At 34.4% G+C, this 18,987-nt stretch overlaps 1 protein-coding gene across 1 annotated transcript; it reads right to left on the reverse strand.

Annotated features, from left to right (window-relative positions):
* Positions 1–13,960: 13,960 nt before the first annotated feature.
* Positions 13,961–18,154, reverse strand: LOC149910299 (T-box transcription factor TBX20-like). Its single transcript, XM_090109260.1, has 3 exons — positions 17,687–18,154; positions 15,788–16,070; positions 13,961–14,030 (listed from the first exon to the last, which is right to left on the reverse strand). Exons 1-3 carry the CDS (start codon positions 17,913–17,915, stop codon positions 13,961–13,963), a joined length of 582 nt encoding a protein of 193 aa, XP_089965386.1. The 5' UTR covers positions 17,916–18,154.
* Between the last annotated feature and the right edge of the window lie 833 nt (positions 18,155–18,987).

Raw genomic sequence — 18,987 nt, forward strand, 5'->3', positions numbered from 1 at the left:
ATAATTTGTTCCGTATCCCGCATGATAGCCAATAATATCAAGTTTAATCAACACCCCAAGTGTAGCTAAATGCAAGATAACGGATACATAAACTTCACCTGCGATTATGAAATAGGAAGCCGAGCGCCATAAGTGCAGTGTTATCACGTCGTGATTAGGGTCCCGCCGACCAATCAGCAAACGCCTGTCTAATTATACAGGAAAGCGGTTTATTAATAGCAATTATACCCGCCGCCATATTGCAAGCGCGATTTAATTAACTCGATCCGCTGATTGGGGACATATGGCGCTAGATTGCGGGTCCAACAAAACGCCGCAGCTACAGGGAGCTTAAAGACAAGTAAAGTAAAGTGGGAATTGCTACAGTTTAAGACTTCAATGCCTTTCCCTATATCTATGGTTTGTCAGGAGCAGGGACCGAATTCAATGCGTACTGCTTGGTTAGCTCTGTTTCAACTCATCATAAACGTTGTCGTCATTTCTTGGCGAATATCGAATAGATTAGATGAGATACGAGCAAAGATGTTACAAAGTATCTACAATGTATTTTAATAGCGGTTACCTACTAAACATGTATTATGAATTATTATGTGAGTGAGAATATAAATAATTATTGTAAATTGTATCATTATTTTAAATCCTTTGTAATATTTATAGTAACGAAATATACCTAAAAAATAATAAACACAAAATGGAATTTACACGTTAGCATTAATCAAAACATTATGTAAAATCGGTGTACATTACACTTTCATTATATCACGCAATACGTATAATTAACTGTTAGTAGTAACACGATACAAAAGATACGTCCGATTATAGCGAATTAGTGCTAATGGTAAGTGATTTCTGCTGCATAATTCAAGTGACAACAATCCGCATGGTGGCCAATGAATATTTCATATCCAATAATGCTACCACTTATAGTTAATTTTATGGTCACTGCCGCCCTATGTCCCACCGCTGCCTAACTGTTATTATCTGGTATGTATAGTGTACACTTTGTTCAGCATTGCATCATTTATACATAATCACGCATCGGAAATGTCACATAAACTTGACTCATCGGGAAATACTGTGTCTGTTAATGAAAAACGTTGCTGCTTAAAATGTAAAGTTATAAATCTCAACAGTAAATGTACGGCTTATAAGAGGTTTAAAATACGTTTTTTAGTTTACGTATTAATAACAACTATAAACTCGCACTTGGTCAGAGCTGTAGATTATGGCCTAAGCCCACATTGGAGGTCTGTCTGCATTGCGAACAAAAATGGCCTGATGGTGATTAATAACAGGCATAATCCTATATCAAATTTAACATGTGTGCTTATATAATAAGACAAGTTTTTAAAAGATATACTAATCAAGAAAATTACATTCAAATAAAATAATTCAGTTTCGAACTGAAAAACTAAGCAAATTAAATGTTTTCTAATAAGTTTTATACTTTACTTATTCGAAATTCGAATACTAGTAAATTGTAATGAAAAGTGCTACATAACAAAATAATTGCCAGCTAGAGCAAATCAAAAATAGAATTAGTATAATTACTCTACATAGAGTACTTAAATAGAATTTTATTAGAGCATTTAATGAGACAATAGGTTTTTACGATTCGCATATACGGGATATTGAATTAGGTAAATGTTGATAATCCAAATAATCCAATAATAATAATGACTTAGCCATTGTACGCAAATAGTTAAATAAACATAAAATTTTGTGGTAACGTCCCTTTAAACAATTTAATTAAAAATCAAACAGTTAAATAGAAATAACGTTCAAATGCCACTGTTAAGAAAATACAATATAAGTAGGTAGGTACATAGTTTTATACACAGAATTTCTAACACACAATGCTTAAAATGATCTCGTCATTATGTATGGTCATTCTCCTAACTTAATTAAATGAAGTGTTTCCATTCTTACTTTGGTGTTTTTTTTTCCCATAATATGGAAGAAATTGTCTGTTTTGCACTTTTTCGAACGGAATTTAAAGTAATCCCTTCTTCCCATGTAGGTACTTCTCTCGATGCAGGAAATGAAACGGAACACTGATTTAATCATCAAATCTAAATGATAACTCTGACTGTCTACTTTAAAAAATATAATGCTATATTTTTTCTTGTGTAAACATACAAGGTATTAAATATCAATTTAATGATTGTGAGCGAGCATCCCGTGTTACGGAGTATCGACTTCTGACTGATGCAAGCTGATGACGCGTAGCAATCCTTGATCCACACTTGACATTTCTATGTGACTTGACGTTGTTACGAATCGTCGCCTGCCCGACTGACGGAAATCTTACACCCATGACAGTTTTGTGTGTTGTAAAAAGTGTTTTCCTTCGGGATTTTAGTCGTAGGATTTTAGTTAGGTGTATGATATTGGCAGCGTTCAATTTCTGTCAATAATAATTACCCGTCATTATTAATTATCATCGCTTTTTATGTGTTTTACTATTAAACGTGTATACGTTGGTTTAATTATTTATTTATTTTATATTTCCACTTAATTAATCGAAGTACGATCCCACCATTTTGAAACAGAGCGATATTTTTTTTTTAGATTTTTATATACTTTGGCTCTACATTTTTATTCATACTAAGTATAGCTACACATTTAAATATTCGTAGTCTGCAATTAGCAGAACATAACCACTACAAATATATTTCTGTGACCCAGCAATGTATTTTAGGTAATTATTCGGTTAAGCAAGACGTCTTGAACAGAGTAATGAGCACTTGGGTTTGCAGATGCAGTTATGATGGAAAAGGGCGGACGCTGACGCCCGAGAGACGCGATGACAAATTGCCATGTCTCAAAATAAGATTATTGGGAAACAAGTCAACGCACAGGATTCCTGTGCCAATAGGCTGATGAGCATACCGTGACAGGATGTTTTTGTGTCCTGTAAAGTTTAAATTATAAAGAATAATATAAAAATTGGACATTAAATTACGTTACAGATTGTATCTCAGATATCGCGTATAATAGCGATATTATCGAACAGATATTAAATAATATGACAGATTTGCTTAAGCAAATCTGTCATTAAATAATTCGGACCGGATATCACTCATGAAAATAAAGCAGACGTGTGAGACATTCAAAACACACATAATTAAATAACACCACAATTGCTATTACATAAATAAGGCAATGATATAATAACTCCGGTGTGTTTGACGTCTCAAATTCGAATACCTTTTTTTAGAAGGTATGTGTGAAAGATTGATGAGAATTAGTTGCTTAATGAGCTGAGTGGGCGGAGCTGGGCGGTTGGCGCATAGGGTGAAATATCGTTCTTCCTGTGAGGTCTGCGCCCGTCAAATTTTCGACACTTGCACGATTTTGTCAATCCCATTGATTAATATCTCGTAGACTGTGAGATCTCAGTTACGAGATTACTACTAAATAGAAACGGAACCGGTCGGTTGTACGCAAAAAAAGAATGTAGATTTTAACAATTGTTGTCGATTGCTTATGTAATGCTTAAATCCGTGATGGTGGCAGTTAGTAATAGAGGTGTGAATTGAATGCTATGAACAAAGTTAGTTTAAGGATGTTATTTTTAATCTTGTTAATTGAACATATTTTGAATATGAATCTATCTTACATCAAAGTTCGTTTTTCGTGTGGATGTTTCTTTTGTATCTAATATCCATGAATTTTATATTATTAGCTCTACCTATAGGTAACCTTTAAACCAAAATAGCTATATATAACAAACTAGTAATATTAACCTGCGTTTAACTGAGTATTAAATTAAAATGCTCATTTCCTAAAGGCATGTTCACACGCATAGAAAATTATAAGGTCGTATCTTAACGCGTAGGGATAGCAAATAAAACATTTCTACACAACACAAGCGCCCATTACGGCGCAGATGTTGCGTGTAAGTATTTATTAGTGGTGAAGTAATTAGTGATTTTAAACAAATATTATGAGCGTACGGTTTTATTGTGACATAGCGTAATTACATAGTATGTGTAAGCTCAATAAGTCCGCTGAAGAGAAACGAGCTGTCTACTTTTAATGTTATTATATTATATCACCATACGATTAATTGGTTGCATGTGAATTGTTAAATAATGAGCGCTCTCATTAGCATTATGGCATACATTTTTAATTACTAGCAGTAAATTTTTTCATGTAAATATCAACAATAATAGTCGCAACCTAAAAATACCGTTATAAAAAGCTATAATAATTTCAATTATATATTACAGCTATAAAGTGCTTACTATTTTTATTACAGGACACGGGTTTGGATTTCTGGAGCGAGTAGACTGTTGGTATTCGCGCCACGCTGCGCGAAATTCCGTCGCTCTTTGCTTTTATTGTCAACTCCCAGCACTAATGGAGTCACATTGCGCGACAAACTATAAGAAACGGTCCTTGCTTATTTCAGTCCAACTCCAGAAAAACGAGAACACGAGGAAGCGAAACGTGTTGAAATAATTTTCCGCGAATTCGCGTTAATGCCTGCAAAGCCCGCAATTTAGTCACGTAATCGCCAGCTATAGATATTATGTAGTCACACCTGTGTTTTCGAGCACAAACGTGGCGCGGAGTTGCTCAAGTCGACACCGAAATTGGGAACTTTGGCGACAATATTGCTTAAACTGTCGCCCCGGGCTAAGCACCTTCCTTGTTCATTTTGAAGTTTCGCAATATTCTTATTTAGCGCTTAAATTTTTGGTGACGAGGTATTGTGAAATATCGCTAACCGAAAAGATAAGAGAAGGTTTATTAAATATGTATGCCTCAACACAGTTATGTGGTATCATTCGGAATTGAATATGGAATAAACGCTTTTTTGCATTTAATTCAAGTTATTTTTGAGTTTATAACGAAAACAATTTACCGTAGTGAATAAATTCATGCATAAATAATCTGGTAGCGATAAAACTAGCAAGGTAGCGAATTCATCATAGCGATCACTTTCTTTTTATGAAACACGGCTAATAACAGACTAGCAAGTGTTACTGTCGTCCTATTAGTCTCTAAATAGACATATTATTAAACCGTAACTGGTACTAGCGGTCTATAGTTAGACTGTTTTCACTTCCACGATCCAGCGCTGGTGTGAAATCGTTCTCAAGTAAGAATGGACTTAAAGCATTATGAAAATACTTTTTGTAACCACTAAATTGTAATATGTGTATACTTACCTACTGAAATCCTTAATTCTGCATTGTAAATATATAATAGGTAATAGATAAATGGGCTAAGAATCTTCAAACGGCATAAAGGCTGAATAGGTTTATAATTTTGTAAATGAATAAGAAATCAAGGTTGCCTTGCAATATCGTAATTCGTAGCTATATGCTGCATTTTAATTAGTTCAAAGATGTAAATACATATAGATATGCCTCAAAACTATAATAAATATTGTTGCATTTTTAAATGATTTTCCAATTAGAAACGACTTCGGTCAATAAAGTATCTACATTGTCTTCCCTAACAATATTTATACATTGGTATGTATCTATTAATAAAAATATCCTTTCCATTTCCCCCTCGCACACATACCAACATATGATGATATATCACATTGCAATTGAAATACTAGGGTGTAGGGTGTACTAGATATAGCAGGTCGCCTTATGTGAGCGTCTGAGTAACATTCGTGTCTGCTAATGTCGTCAGCTCAGGCCAGAGGTTACACGTACCGACTGTTAAAACGGAACATGTCAGCGGTTAGAATACGCCCTTGTGAGTTCAAATGTCTAGATGATATTTGAATAATAGTAGACTGTGGAATTGTCAAGAAAATTATATTATGTGAATTTTGGAAATTGCGAAGATTATAAAAGATTAGTGACATCACATGACCGGGATATCACAATAACTTACTGAAATTTTATTTTTATATTAAGTAATATTTATTAGCCTGAGATTTTCGATACGAGTTTGGCTTATTACATATTAGGAACGCTTCAATATCTTATTTTAATAGTAACTAAAAAAGAAGCTTCATAAAAAACATAACCAATTATTAAAGGAGATTTCAAATTATCAGCATATTACTAATTAGTACACAAATGTTTGTCATCGTTGTAGAACATGGTGGTCGTCTGAACGATAATAATCATTTAATCGCCTCTAAATCTGCTAACAGCTACGTTTGTCGTGGAACATCAAACGACAGGACTTTCTTCGAAGCACACATCAAAGAGAATACGATCTACGACTGTGACTCAATTGGAAGCCTTGAAGCCATTACATTGAATTATATCTGATTATTGAGTTCTTCGATACATAGACGGAATTAACAATGCCGCAATTACGGATAAATATGCACACAGGTTACGTTGTGTTTACTCAGCCATGCTGATATAGAAGTAATTGGCGTAATGATAGTACAATGCGGTTACATAGAGGTTCCCCGTATATATCGGGAGGTTAGCGGATGTCAACGGAGGGCGGACCGCAGTAAGTATATAAACATTTTCCGCGTACTTACTTCCATAAATTAGTTCCCGCTAAGACGCGGTATAAATACGCGTAAACACTCGCCCGTTCCCTCATTGCGTACTAATCGTTTTAATTATTCACATCCTATACTACGAGCATAAAAATCTTTACAGTTTGACGCTTTATTGAGAACCAAACATAGGTGAATAAAACATCAGTATAATAAGCACCTATAAATTGTCGGGCAACAGTCGAAAGTGTTCTTTGAAAGAAAATTTTAAATTACACGCTATGAGGAACTTAAAAAACACTCGTTCGACAATCACCTATCATTACTCGTAGGAGGCGTCCGTTAGCGCACACAAAGGGTGGCAGGAGAGACGAAAATTAAAAGTTTCCACAAAATAAAAGGAACAGATGTCAAATTAAACCGTCAAAGTAAAGATTACAAATGAAATATTCACGGTGAAAGCGGGGCTCAGGCCCTGGTTATGTAAATAAGTGGCTACGAAAATGTACATAATTAGTTTACACGTTTTCTCCGTAGCGCCCTGTCACCCCTCGCGGCATATTGCGCGGTGGTGGGGGGGAGGGGGCAGATTAGCCCACGATACACTCGCTAAGGGTACATTTACATGAATCACACATCTATTACACACTGTGTTCGGATAGGCTGCATGTGTTCTCTTCACATAACCTAGATAACAACGGATAGGGTTGAACAAACATTTTTATAAACCACTAATTAAAAACAGAACAACGTGTATTTTACTAATCGTTTGTCCATTTAACGCTCATATTTGTATGGTATAACTACTTATTAATGTAATATAATTAATTTAAGCTTTTTTAATAGAGATTTTTTAATTATTTTTTAATTATTTTCGTTTCATTGATTATTTTCTTTTATTCCAGTCAATTTAGTTTATAGTAAAAATCTAAAACTTAATTCAGATAGAATATAGTCAATTGTTTTAGCCTTAATTGTACCTAAGATATTAAAATACATAAAATAATTTACATAAATATCATAACTAAGTAAAGGGCACCTAAGTTTCCAAATCACTCACAGTTTCAAGAATAAGGTTGTTACATGAAACAAAGATCAGTGAAATGTTTTATTTAAATGAAAGACAAAGAGTAAGATGCGACTAGAGTGACAGCTAATCTCTTAATAAGACACAAAGTAAAGTGAATTTGCAATGAGACAGCGCCTTTGAGGGGCGGTGTCGGCGCGTCAACGTCGCGGCGCGGGGGTGACGTGCCTCCTTAATTCTTTTGTCGTTTTCAGCCCCGTCAAATATCGCATTTCCTGTTTGCATACATTTACACTGACGCCCGCACTCACCCCGAGCGCACTTCCCGCTCCGTCCGTCTCTCAAGAATAAAATTAGTGTCGGCAGCGTGACACCAACTGAATTTAAGCTTAATAAGATATTTATAAAGAAATTTCCGATTCAGCAGCAAAGTTCAAAATTTGACTCGGACTACGTAAAGAGTTCGTAGCATTTTCAATTTAAACTTGGAACAAGTTAAATAATGTTCGCGTTTTGCAAAACTCCATTCATTTAAGTAATTTAAGTAGATTAGCTTTTGAATCTAAGGTTTAGTACGTAATCATTCTTTAAAATCTTGTTTATAAGGTATTTTATTAGTATTTCTTCCACAATTTCTTGGACAAAGTTTATAACGAGGTTGAAAACTAAACGAACGTGCCCTACTAATAGCGCTCGGCTAATCTAAGTGAGCTTTCAGGTGGAAGGCTCTGTATGCACTTCGCGCGTTTCCCCCGCGAAGTCGCGGCTAATGTGCACATAAATCAGCAGTAACACGGTCACCCGGGCCTCCTCGCCGCCGATAAAATTCCAAATTGTTTCCTCGCCCCCGGTGGGCGCCGCCCGCGCCCTCGGTTCGCTCTTAAACGCCGTTTCAAGTTGCACTTGTGAATCGCACTTTTTACTGTTCTCGAAATTGGCGTTGCGAATTGCTTTTCTTCCTCGCAACTTTTATGGGCGCTCAGCGTCGCGGGATCGCGCTTTACGAATGTAACCGAAATTGGTACGCGATTTTACTTTTTTCAACTCGCGAACTATCGCGAATCGAGCGGGCACAATGGCATTGGCAAATGCGAGCCAATTAGAAGATTAAGCGTTGACAATTACAGTGTTGGATCGCGATCGTATATCAACAATTATCGTACGAGAGCGATAAATGGGCAACGAGACTCGTGTACGTGTAAGCGCGGTGCACCCAGCGCAACCTGATCCAATATTATCTATGTGCACTGCCCGCTGACCGCTGTTTTTATTTTGTTTACAAATTCATCATGAATTATTATGATTACAATACGATGTTCTCTACATTACGAGACTTTCGAAAAACATTTCTACTTTAAACTACGCACAAATTATATGCTGAACATTAGTTACAAAATTCGAAACAAATCTGAATAATTTGACAGCAAAGTCATAACATTTGACAATGTGTCCATTGCATAGCTATTCTACAGATCTCGGTGAGTTACTAGTTCGTTCATCGTTTTAAAAAATGTTTACGACTCAATTTTCTACAATCCACTTGTAAACATTTAACATCAAAGCGATTCCGTGGAAACAATTAGATCACAATATTGTCTCGGGAGATATCAAGTGTAAAATATGGCGAACCATTTATCATACGAAATGTGAATGTTTATATAAAGAATGGTGGTGAGAAGTAAATCAAGGCGGTCGTCGTGTGCCAAGATTGTGATTATGTGTTGGCAGAGTTCGCCGCGGAGACATCTTTACTATGTATTTCTTTGATTACACTAAAATAAATGTGCTATGGGAATTAAGTTTGTTCATATCTAAAATATTCGTGCACATTCTTTATGAGTAGGTATATTTTATTTTAGATTAAAAAAAAATAATGATTCCAAAGAGCTAATCACTATTAAACATAATGTTAATCCATAAACAACGACAAAAAATAATAAATTCAATTGTCATATCAAAAATCTATCTCCACCCTTTAGCTCCATGTGCACCCGACGTGTAACAATATTTGCAGAGCAAATGAAAAATGAGTCCGCGTTAAACAAACTTAAGCGTTCGTTTACAATGAGACAGGTTTTAAAACGCAGCTTACCGCATTAGCTCTACCGCTTAGCTTGGCAACTAGCAGCCGACGGACGGACATATTTACATTATTCTATTACGCCTGTTATGATAATCTCTTGGGGATGAATGCAGCTAATGTGGTCGGATTTAGCATACCGCATTTTTGCTTTATTCGTTTTGATATGCAGATTTAATCTCCGCAGCGGAAAATTTTAACTTTGCGCGTTAATGTCGACCGATTGGGATTCTTTATTGGCTTAGCTAGGACAGGTCAGTTAAATAAAATTCTTTCTTTTAAAGAATTAATGGTGTTATTAAATTTTACATCTTTTATTATAGTTAGTGTTACTTTTTATGTTTTTGCATTATTTAGGAAAATCTATTGTTTTATCATGTCTATTTGAAAGAGTTGTGAAGAAGTTACTTCCAGAATCATACACAAATTTACTATTGTAACATATTATTGTAATAATAAGCTGCCACGCTAGGGAGTTAAACTAGCACTTGATTTAGAACATTCTCGCGACAATTCGGCAGATCTCAGTGGGGCAATTCAATTACATCGAAAGATCCCTCATAAGCGAATCGTTTTTCCGTGTCATTAATTTTTTCGAACGGCACAGGGCTCGGCGCGATATGGCGGGGTGGGTCCGCGGCTATCTTGTTAGATAATGCTGATTTATTCGGGCGGGCGACGGCCACGATTCGTCGCGCTTCGTCAGCGGGCGACGCGAATGTCGCGCGAAATCGCCACGTCGCGTCCTGTTTATTTAGCGAGTAGCGAGTACGAGTCCGTCGTTCATTTGTGACGGTTAGTTGGCGAGATTTATGCTAATCGACGAGGCCGAGTCGGATAAGCCCGCGTGTGGCAAATTATCCCCCATTGTGACGTACATCTCTTTTTATGTGCTATTTTTCACGGTTTAATTAATAACTTTTTGGGAATGGATGGATGCATGGTATCACAGACGTAAAATAATGAAACGTCCAATAGATTGAATTATACCAGTACATGAGAAGTAGACTGTAACGGTATTATTCAATACTAGAGACTAGATAGATATATCAGTTGGTAGGTTTAAAGTTTAAACAATACATAAACAATATCTACAAAATTATCTATTATATAGGTAGACAACATAAAATAAATGTGTCCCATATTAAGTACATAAATAATGGGTGATGGATGATTTGACTAATGAAGTTTAAAGGAAGTACTTATCTTAAAATAATTTTTAATAAAACGATAATAAACAGGTGCAGGCAAACGAATCGAATTTAAAAACAAGCTTAGTCGCCTCCGACTTGTACATTCGTAAAGAAATAAAGACATAAAGCGTGTGTGATAAGCCGTGTTTCTAACATGGGCGCGCGTTATCAGAGGTCACGTTAGCGAATTTGTCACGATCGGTGAGCTGTCGCCTTGATTTACGCAGCCGCGATAGCGTCGCCGACTGCCTGTGGCCAGCTTCATGTGAGAATGCAGCTAAATAAATATAAAGCTGCATGCACACTGATTTTTTATTTTTTTAGTGTGAGGAAGGAAGGTTTGTCGAGTTTGGCATGGGATAATGAACCGATATTTTTATTATTGTCTATTAAAAATACCTAGTAATATTTATTACTATATTTTGAAGTAATCTAGACAAAATTAATAATTTTGGAAATTTGAAAGTTTACCTGTATGATAATATTTAGTTCACTTGAGCAAATACGCAGGTGGAAAGCTTTCTATCTTGCAGTAAAATCAGCCAAGCTTGTATTAAGCCTAACCCTAACTGTATCTGTAACACACTAATCTTTCATAAAATTTATAATCACAATCAATGCTAATAATACACTTTTAAGGAAACTACGATATAGTCATCATTGAGGAATTTGCCTTTCACCACCAATGAGGCAAAGGAACAATGCAATTACCGTCCTCATAGTCTTACGTTATAATTTCGATATGTACCTACTACGAAATAATTTAAAACCTGACATTGAACGCTTTTAAAAATTAAAAATTAAAATTAAATTCATATAAAAAAAATATTTGATTATGTAGTATCGATATTGGCAAATTTATATTAGGTATACCTTTTCTTATTATAGGTAATTTGGGTCATTACTTATAATAACTTACCTAGTAATTTTTTTTATATTCTTACTGATAATGAAAAAATATTAACAGATAACACATCATTAGTTTTTTTATGAGTAGAAATATGTTTAGGTTTTTCTTTAAAAAAGAAACTAAAATTCATTAGCAACGCCATTACATTATACGATGCAAATATTATATCGAAACGAACATACAATTACGTTAGAGTATTAAGATGTTAATTTTCTGAACACAACCGTATATTTGAATGATTACAAATAAATTAGGTATATATTATTAAAGGTTACGGGCTAAATTCATAAAGTATAGTGTAAGTGAAGTCCCATGTCCCCTAGTGGGGTAAGGGGCAGATGCATTATACATCTGTTTCACTGATCGATTTTCTTTAGGGATAAGTAGGTGATCAGCCTTCTGTGTCCCTTCTGTGTCCTTCTGTGTCCTGCCCATTTTTTTTTCTTCGTCTCCACCGGGAATCGAACCCAGGACCCCTCGGTGTTACGCTCACGCGTCAACCACTGCACCGAGGAGGCGGTCACGGGCTAAATTCATAAGTACGATAAATTACTAATGAGCAGGCTTTGCAGAAATTAATTAAGATTATAAGTTACACGTTGATTAAAATAACTATCTTGTTGACATTTATTGTTGTCAGATGTCTAGACGTAAAACGTGCCCTTAACTAATACCTAATAGGTATTAGTTAAGGGCACGTTTTACGTCTAATCTTAGGTATTCTAAGCTTTATTCTAGTTGTAATCGCATATTTTGACAATATTGTAGAAATTCGTAAAAAATTGTTAAATACACAAAAATTATGTCTGTGAATCACGGTAGCCTACGTAGTTCTATTATACGTATATATTCTGTGCCTATAGTAGGTAAGTAGGGGAGGCCGGGGTTCAAAGTGCCGGGGGTAGGTTGTTCCGATTGAAATAGCTCCGCCAAGAAAAGAGATAGCAATAAGTGTGAAGTGCATCGCGAAACATCTTATCATCGCGCATTTTCGTCAGTAATTTTAGTGACGGTCTGCACGCGTGTTAGCGTGGTAGTCGATTGGTGACACTCAAACATCACGTAAGTAAATTTTTTCGTCATTATACTTTTTGGTCTATTTCAATCAATTTTCTAGCTATTTGTGTGTTACTTGCTATTATCTGTCGAGCAAACTGTAGTGATTAACTTTTTAATATCGTTTTTGGCTTTTTCAAAGGTATTCTATCATAATTGGATGTTACTTTAGAAAATGAAATTTGGGGTTCTAAGTTCCTCTGGTGGGGGGCTAGTTGTTCCGCGGAACAACCTGCCCCGTAACGAACACGTTAATAATAAAATTAAAACTTTCTTTTAGGATGTGAAACTATAAACGAAAAACCGAACGGGGCAAGGTTTAATTTGAGCTTTTGAGCCTGAAGCAATTAAACCTTTACCAAAAGCACCGCCAAGATCGTGTGTAACAACTAAGCGACGAATAAGAAAATCAGCAATACTGACAGATACGCCTGAAAAGAATGCTTTGGCTGAAGAAATAGTAAAATAAAGACGAACGAAGTTGAAAAAAGAGTCAGAAAGAATAAAGTAACTTGTAAAAACAAGCGAAATTATAAAGTGGCAAGTAAATCCGCAAATGTTAAAGAAAATGTGAAAAGGAAACTACTGCAAGAAGATAATCATGGAAGTAATAGTGAAGAAGAGACAAGAGACCATGGAATGGTATTGTCTAATATATTGCAATTTATATTCCAACTCACGATCAGGTGAACAATGGATTGAATGCGTCATGTGTAAGAATTGGGCTCATTCAAAATGCCTGAAATCTGTAGATGTTCATTCTTATGTTTGTCAAAATTGTAATTCTGACGACGACTCTGAATATTATTATTATGTAACTGAAATGGATCTGTTTTTTCAGAGTAGGTTATAAGTTTAGATTATTGATCTCAAAGTCATTGCTATAAGACTGAATTAAGAAACTATAACTCGCAATGTTAAACTTTGTTATTTTTGTGTTTTCACTAAAATAAATAATTTTGTTTTTTTATTTACAAGCAAACGTTTGTCAAAGTTGGTTGAGTAATGTCAAAAATGTTTATTATGCTTAAATCTATTAATAAAGTTCAATTACACTTGTTATTATTATATGTTTGCAGTTATGTTCATTACATTTTTTAATTTTGTTGAAAAGTTTGTTAAAAACATTAAGATTTTGTACTTTTCTAAATAAAACTGTAATAAATATTCAATTATACACCTAATTTATTTTATATAATACCTTTACAACTAATACTACATAATTAGGGACTGGAGTTGATAAGCGGAACAACTTACCTCAGCTGAGGAACAACCAGCCCCTTTGTGGGGCGAGTTGTTCCTTGTCGACTTTTTGCAGAAAAAATATCCTGAGCAATAATATATGCTTATTTCAAAGAACTTAAGTTTACAATTTGAAACAAGGATAAATTATGCACCATTTTATATAGGAATCGTTGATTTTAAACATTTCTATTACATTTATATTGCCTCCGACTCCAAAATCGGAACGTCGAACCCCGGTCTCCCCTATTTGTTCTCTGTATTATTTATTTGTTTTTATGCAAACAGATGGATATTAAAAATTTTAAGTTAACATACATAACTTGTCATAATTCCAATGAATAAATGTTTTATTTTTTATAATTTTTTATATAATGTGCAGATTGATTTCAATCCGCGGCTTAGAGTTTGATCTTTACATTAAATTTTAATGAATGTAAATACGTTTCTTAATCAAACAAATCTGATTAACCTTTATTTTCACTCTAAATCAATAATATTTTACTCTAATTAGGGCGCGTTTTACAGCGTTTCGGTTTGTTCAGCTGTAGTCTGAGTGTCGGGCAATTGCCCATTGTGTCTTTGACGCGAAACGGCCACGCTTCGCGCCGCTGCGAAACCACCTACCTTATTCACTATCGTCATATTACCTTGATCTCGTTAAACAATCGGTGGAAAATTAAAGAGTTTAATTTCTGAAACTCGTGTAAAATCAAACAAGAAATTCGCCTACTTGCACCCTTATTAAATGAATCGTATTGAGTTATAATAGATATGGGATTAGGTAGTATAGTTGTAGTAACTTGTAACGTTACGAATAAGTAATAATATTCGTTTTTAAGATTTTTTTAATAATTTTGTATTAAAGATTCTGGATTAAATTGTTATCCACCAGTAATTTTATTTATTTTAAAGTTCATGTAAAATTTTGGAATCCGTCAATCATATTGTGTTAGTTAGATACGTAGGTATGAAATTGTAATTTGAAAAACTGCATACTTTTTGCACAAATTCTTTTTAGAAACGCTACCATACTAATTCCTTATATATGATGAATCACACCATTTAAGATAATTCAATTGCACGCCTCATAAGCGAAGCGTTGAGGTGGGTACTACTGTCACTTCGCGCAAAACATCTGATTTTTCAAACTTAAAATGTCTTTATGTATCATACATTGCACTTGTAAGATAATACATACACACACATATTAAGAAAAAACACTATTTTTAACGTTCATGATATTTTTGATGTCATTTTTGTTATTTAAACTAGTTAAAAAACAGTTTAAAAAAGTTCTGTCTTGGACGTCCGTGTGTCTGTATGTGCGGATCCTTTTTCTTGTTAACACGATAGCGACCGAAATACTTTACTAATCGAGTCTTTTTTTTTCTCTTACGCTTGAGTATGCTCAGGAATAGAACCCTTTCATTTTTCAGGGTCTGATTCGATGTGGTTTAATTGTTATTAAATAAACAAAAATAATAATTAATAAATATTTATTAAAAAAAAAATTATGAGGCGTGCACTTTTGGATTTTCCAAATTATTTTATTACTTATGTTTAATTAAAAAATGTATTAATTAACCTTTTCTTGTGTATAAATTTAAGCGAAAATTACACATTTAAAAGAAAATTCAATTGATTATTATTATTTTAAAGTCCGGTGAAACATATTATATTATCCTTTTTTATATTGCCTTATTTTTAAAACACCAATTTATTATTTGTTGTTTAGTACTTTTACATCGCTCATATGGGTAAGAAAATTGACTGTTTACATGACTCCAATACCTAATCATTTATATAAATAATTATATCTAGTACAAGATTCAGGACTCACCTCCCAGTCTTAGTGATGATCATTTCAGTGCCGAGTTCATTGAACTTATCCCAAAGCTCTTTAGTTTCCAAGTGACATTGTATGTGTTTCATCTCATCGCTGGACCATCGTTCTATCAGCTGCGGGTTCCTGGGGGTCGGGGACATGGCCCTGGAGCCCCCGGGGCCGCTCATGGACCCAGCTTCGGATGTAGAGGACACATCTACAGGGGAATCTCGCTCGTATTCTGGTAAGGGGGGTGAGGGTGACCCAGAGGCTGACGCGGCAGCGTCCACGAATTTTTCTGGAAGACGATTAGATGTGATAATTTATTTCATTACCAATAATTAATATTTTTTGTAAGTTCTACGACTTATCATGACGTCTTTTCTTCAAAGAGGCGAATAAAATGGTTCTACCTCTCAAAAAATATGGATTGATTTAAGTATTCAAATCAAAAACATAGATTATTAACTAAATAGTTACTACGTAAGACTTAAAATATAACAAATGCAAGAGTATATTATAATATTATATGTAGAGTTAAGTAGTAGAGATACCTAATTCTTATTAGAATAGACTGAGTTATTTTGTAAAACAAAATTATTATATTCTTATGTGTCCTAGTAGTTTATTGTTTACGTATAATATATGACCCTTAAACCACACACATTACCTACACAAAAGTCATCAAACGACATTTTGTATGAAGCCTTTGAGGAATTATTTAGTATCTAAGTATCTACCTATTATAAGAATATAGGTAATATAATGCTTAAGTGTGGTGATAACTGATAATCGAAGAGCTTTAAGTGTAAAATTGCTTTATAAAAAGCTTGTAAAAAATCTCAATATATTGGGAATATTATAGATAAATGAGGAGTAAATATTATTAATTTATTAGGTACAGACGGATTAAAAATATTATATAGGTAGTAAATTTTGATTGATAGGTACTATTCTGATATGGTCAATTTAATATTTATGAAGCCACATTTTTTTAACATTTTGACCGCCTCATCCATTTCTTCACATTTTCTTTTCTTTCCTACAATGTATCGAAGTCAAATATATTCATTTTTAATGTTAAATCTTTTATGATTCAATATTGAATATTATTTTATTATCTCTTATTATAATATTTATTGTATAGGAAAGTTTACAATGTATTGATGATTGATGAAGAATTTCTACATTCGTGTTTTACAAAAAGGAACTTTATTTCGTTATATGTAGAGTTAAATTCCATTTTAAATAGGCATTATTTGTTTATACCTACTTCATGTACCTAGTTAAAGAAATTTAATATTTTTATAAGCAAAAATAAAATTATTTAATTAGGGAATTTAAATGTGAGATTTGGAATAGGTAGTTGTAGTCTGTATAGACATCTACTCTTTACTATAATATCTATTCTGCTGTGAGTTTTTCTTATTGCAATTAATAATTATATTTTATCAGATCAGTAGCCGTAAGTAGTAGATAATAGATATTAATTTCTCTTAACTTATGTACTTTGATTTGATTTAATATAACATAGAAAATCAAATAGGTAAGTATAGGTAGATATCTACCTAATACAAATAGAATAATAATTTTAATTTCTGGTATTCACAATTCTTTTTTTCATATTTGGACTGAAATGTTAATGCAGACAATATTATTTTTTACCTATATCTAAAATTTAGTCTATTTTTATATTCTTATTAATAATTATTAAGATAAGGTTATTTCTAATACCTACCTAAAAATAGTTAAAGAAAAGGTATGCACTTGATTATTAAATTATCTCTATGTAGAGCTTTTGTCATTTTATAACTTACAATTACTTTTTTGAATGTATTCGAATTGTATATTTTCTAATATAACATATATCGAATATAAATAATCTACATATTTTAAAATTATTTTTTAACTTACCCAATGGAGTCAAAGTGTCTTCTCTAGGGTCTCTAAGTCTACGGCGCTCTCGTCTCTCCTGTCTGTCCCTGGCCATTATGGCTGCGATGGAGAAGTCGGTGGCACATGGCCTCGCCGAGCACTCCTCCTCCATGGCTGGCCGCTCCCGGCCCTCGCTCTGCAGCAGCATCAAGCTCACAGCCTCAGGAATCCGGCTTCGGGCCCACACGTCACCGACCGTGCATCCCATTACAGATCATAATATTCGAAACCACGACTTGTTTATAAACCACTACGAGTCGAACCTAAAATGTATTCAACGAAATCTACTTATTGCAAAAGTTTAAAAAATTTAAACTATCGTAAAATAGTTCGTAGAGACACTATTTGTAAATAATAAAACGAACTACGTTAGGTTTTATCGTGAATGTGTTGTCACCGCGATCGGAAGTTTCGGAATAGAGGAAAAACTTTTTACGCGCGCAAAGGACGCCGAGAGAGCAGACCGGTGCGACTTCGCGCGCTGTGGACCAGACTGAGGCGGTGGCGAGGCGGCGACGAGGCGCAGGGAGGGGCCTGCATCGCCGCCCTACGCCACCACACTTCGACCACGCACACACTACCGCTTTTTTATTATTTCTTTCTTACGACTGCCGTCTCTCTCGCACCGCCCGTGCGCTGATCTCTGCGTCTCGCTCGCGAGGTGAGTTTTTCTCCGCGTGATAACTATTGAAATTCGCTAAATGGCTCACCGCGGCACTGAAAAGGCTCTCGTTAAACGGTGAGTCGATCCTATCAAAGTATTTATTCGTAACTTTCGCATACTATTTATGCATTGTGAGAGATCGCCGAGCCAGTTCCGTCGATTACTTATTGGATACTCGCGGTTATATTTCGAATAAATAAATAACCCTTTAGTTTATAGCCGCTTTGGCATGCCTTTAAGCGTATAGGCTATTATGATATAAAACATTAATGGGCTATGATAAACTGCGGCATTACTTGTTTCTCTTCTGGTGTAAAGTAGTCTTATCGAAGTTCACCTCCATAATATATTATAACGATCACTTTTATTACCATTTTATATCCTGTACCTAGGTAGGTATATTTTTTCTGACGTCCATCATAAAATTTTTGATTGTAAATAACGCATAAGGTATCTAAGTAGGTATATATCAGTGTAGACTGTTAAAACAGTCTGATTACCTACATAGATCAAACTTTTTAAACAAATCGATGACTCTACGATAATTATTACCTAATCTTTATTTTTTCCAGTCATACAAAATTTTCAAAACATTAATTTTGTCAAAAACAAACCA

Source organism: Colias eurytheme, chromosome 2, assembly GCF_061535395.1.
Source record: "Colias eurytheme isolate Ceu_HAF_F1 chromosome 2, ilColEury1 Martin Lab GWU primary, whole genome shotgun sequence".
Lineage (NCBI taxonomy): Eukaryota > Metazoa > Arthropoda > Insecta > Lepidoptera > Pieridae > Colias > Colias eurytheme.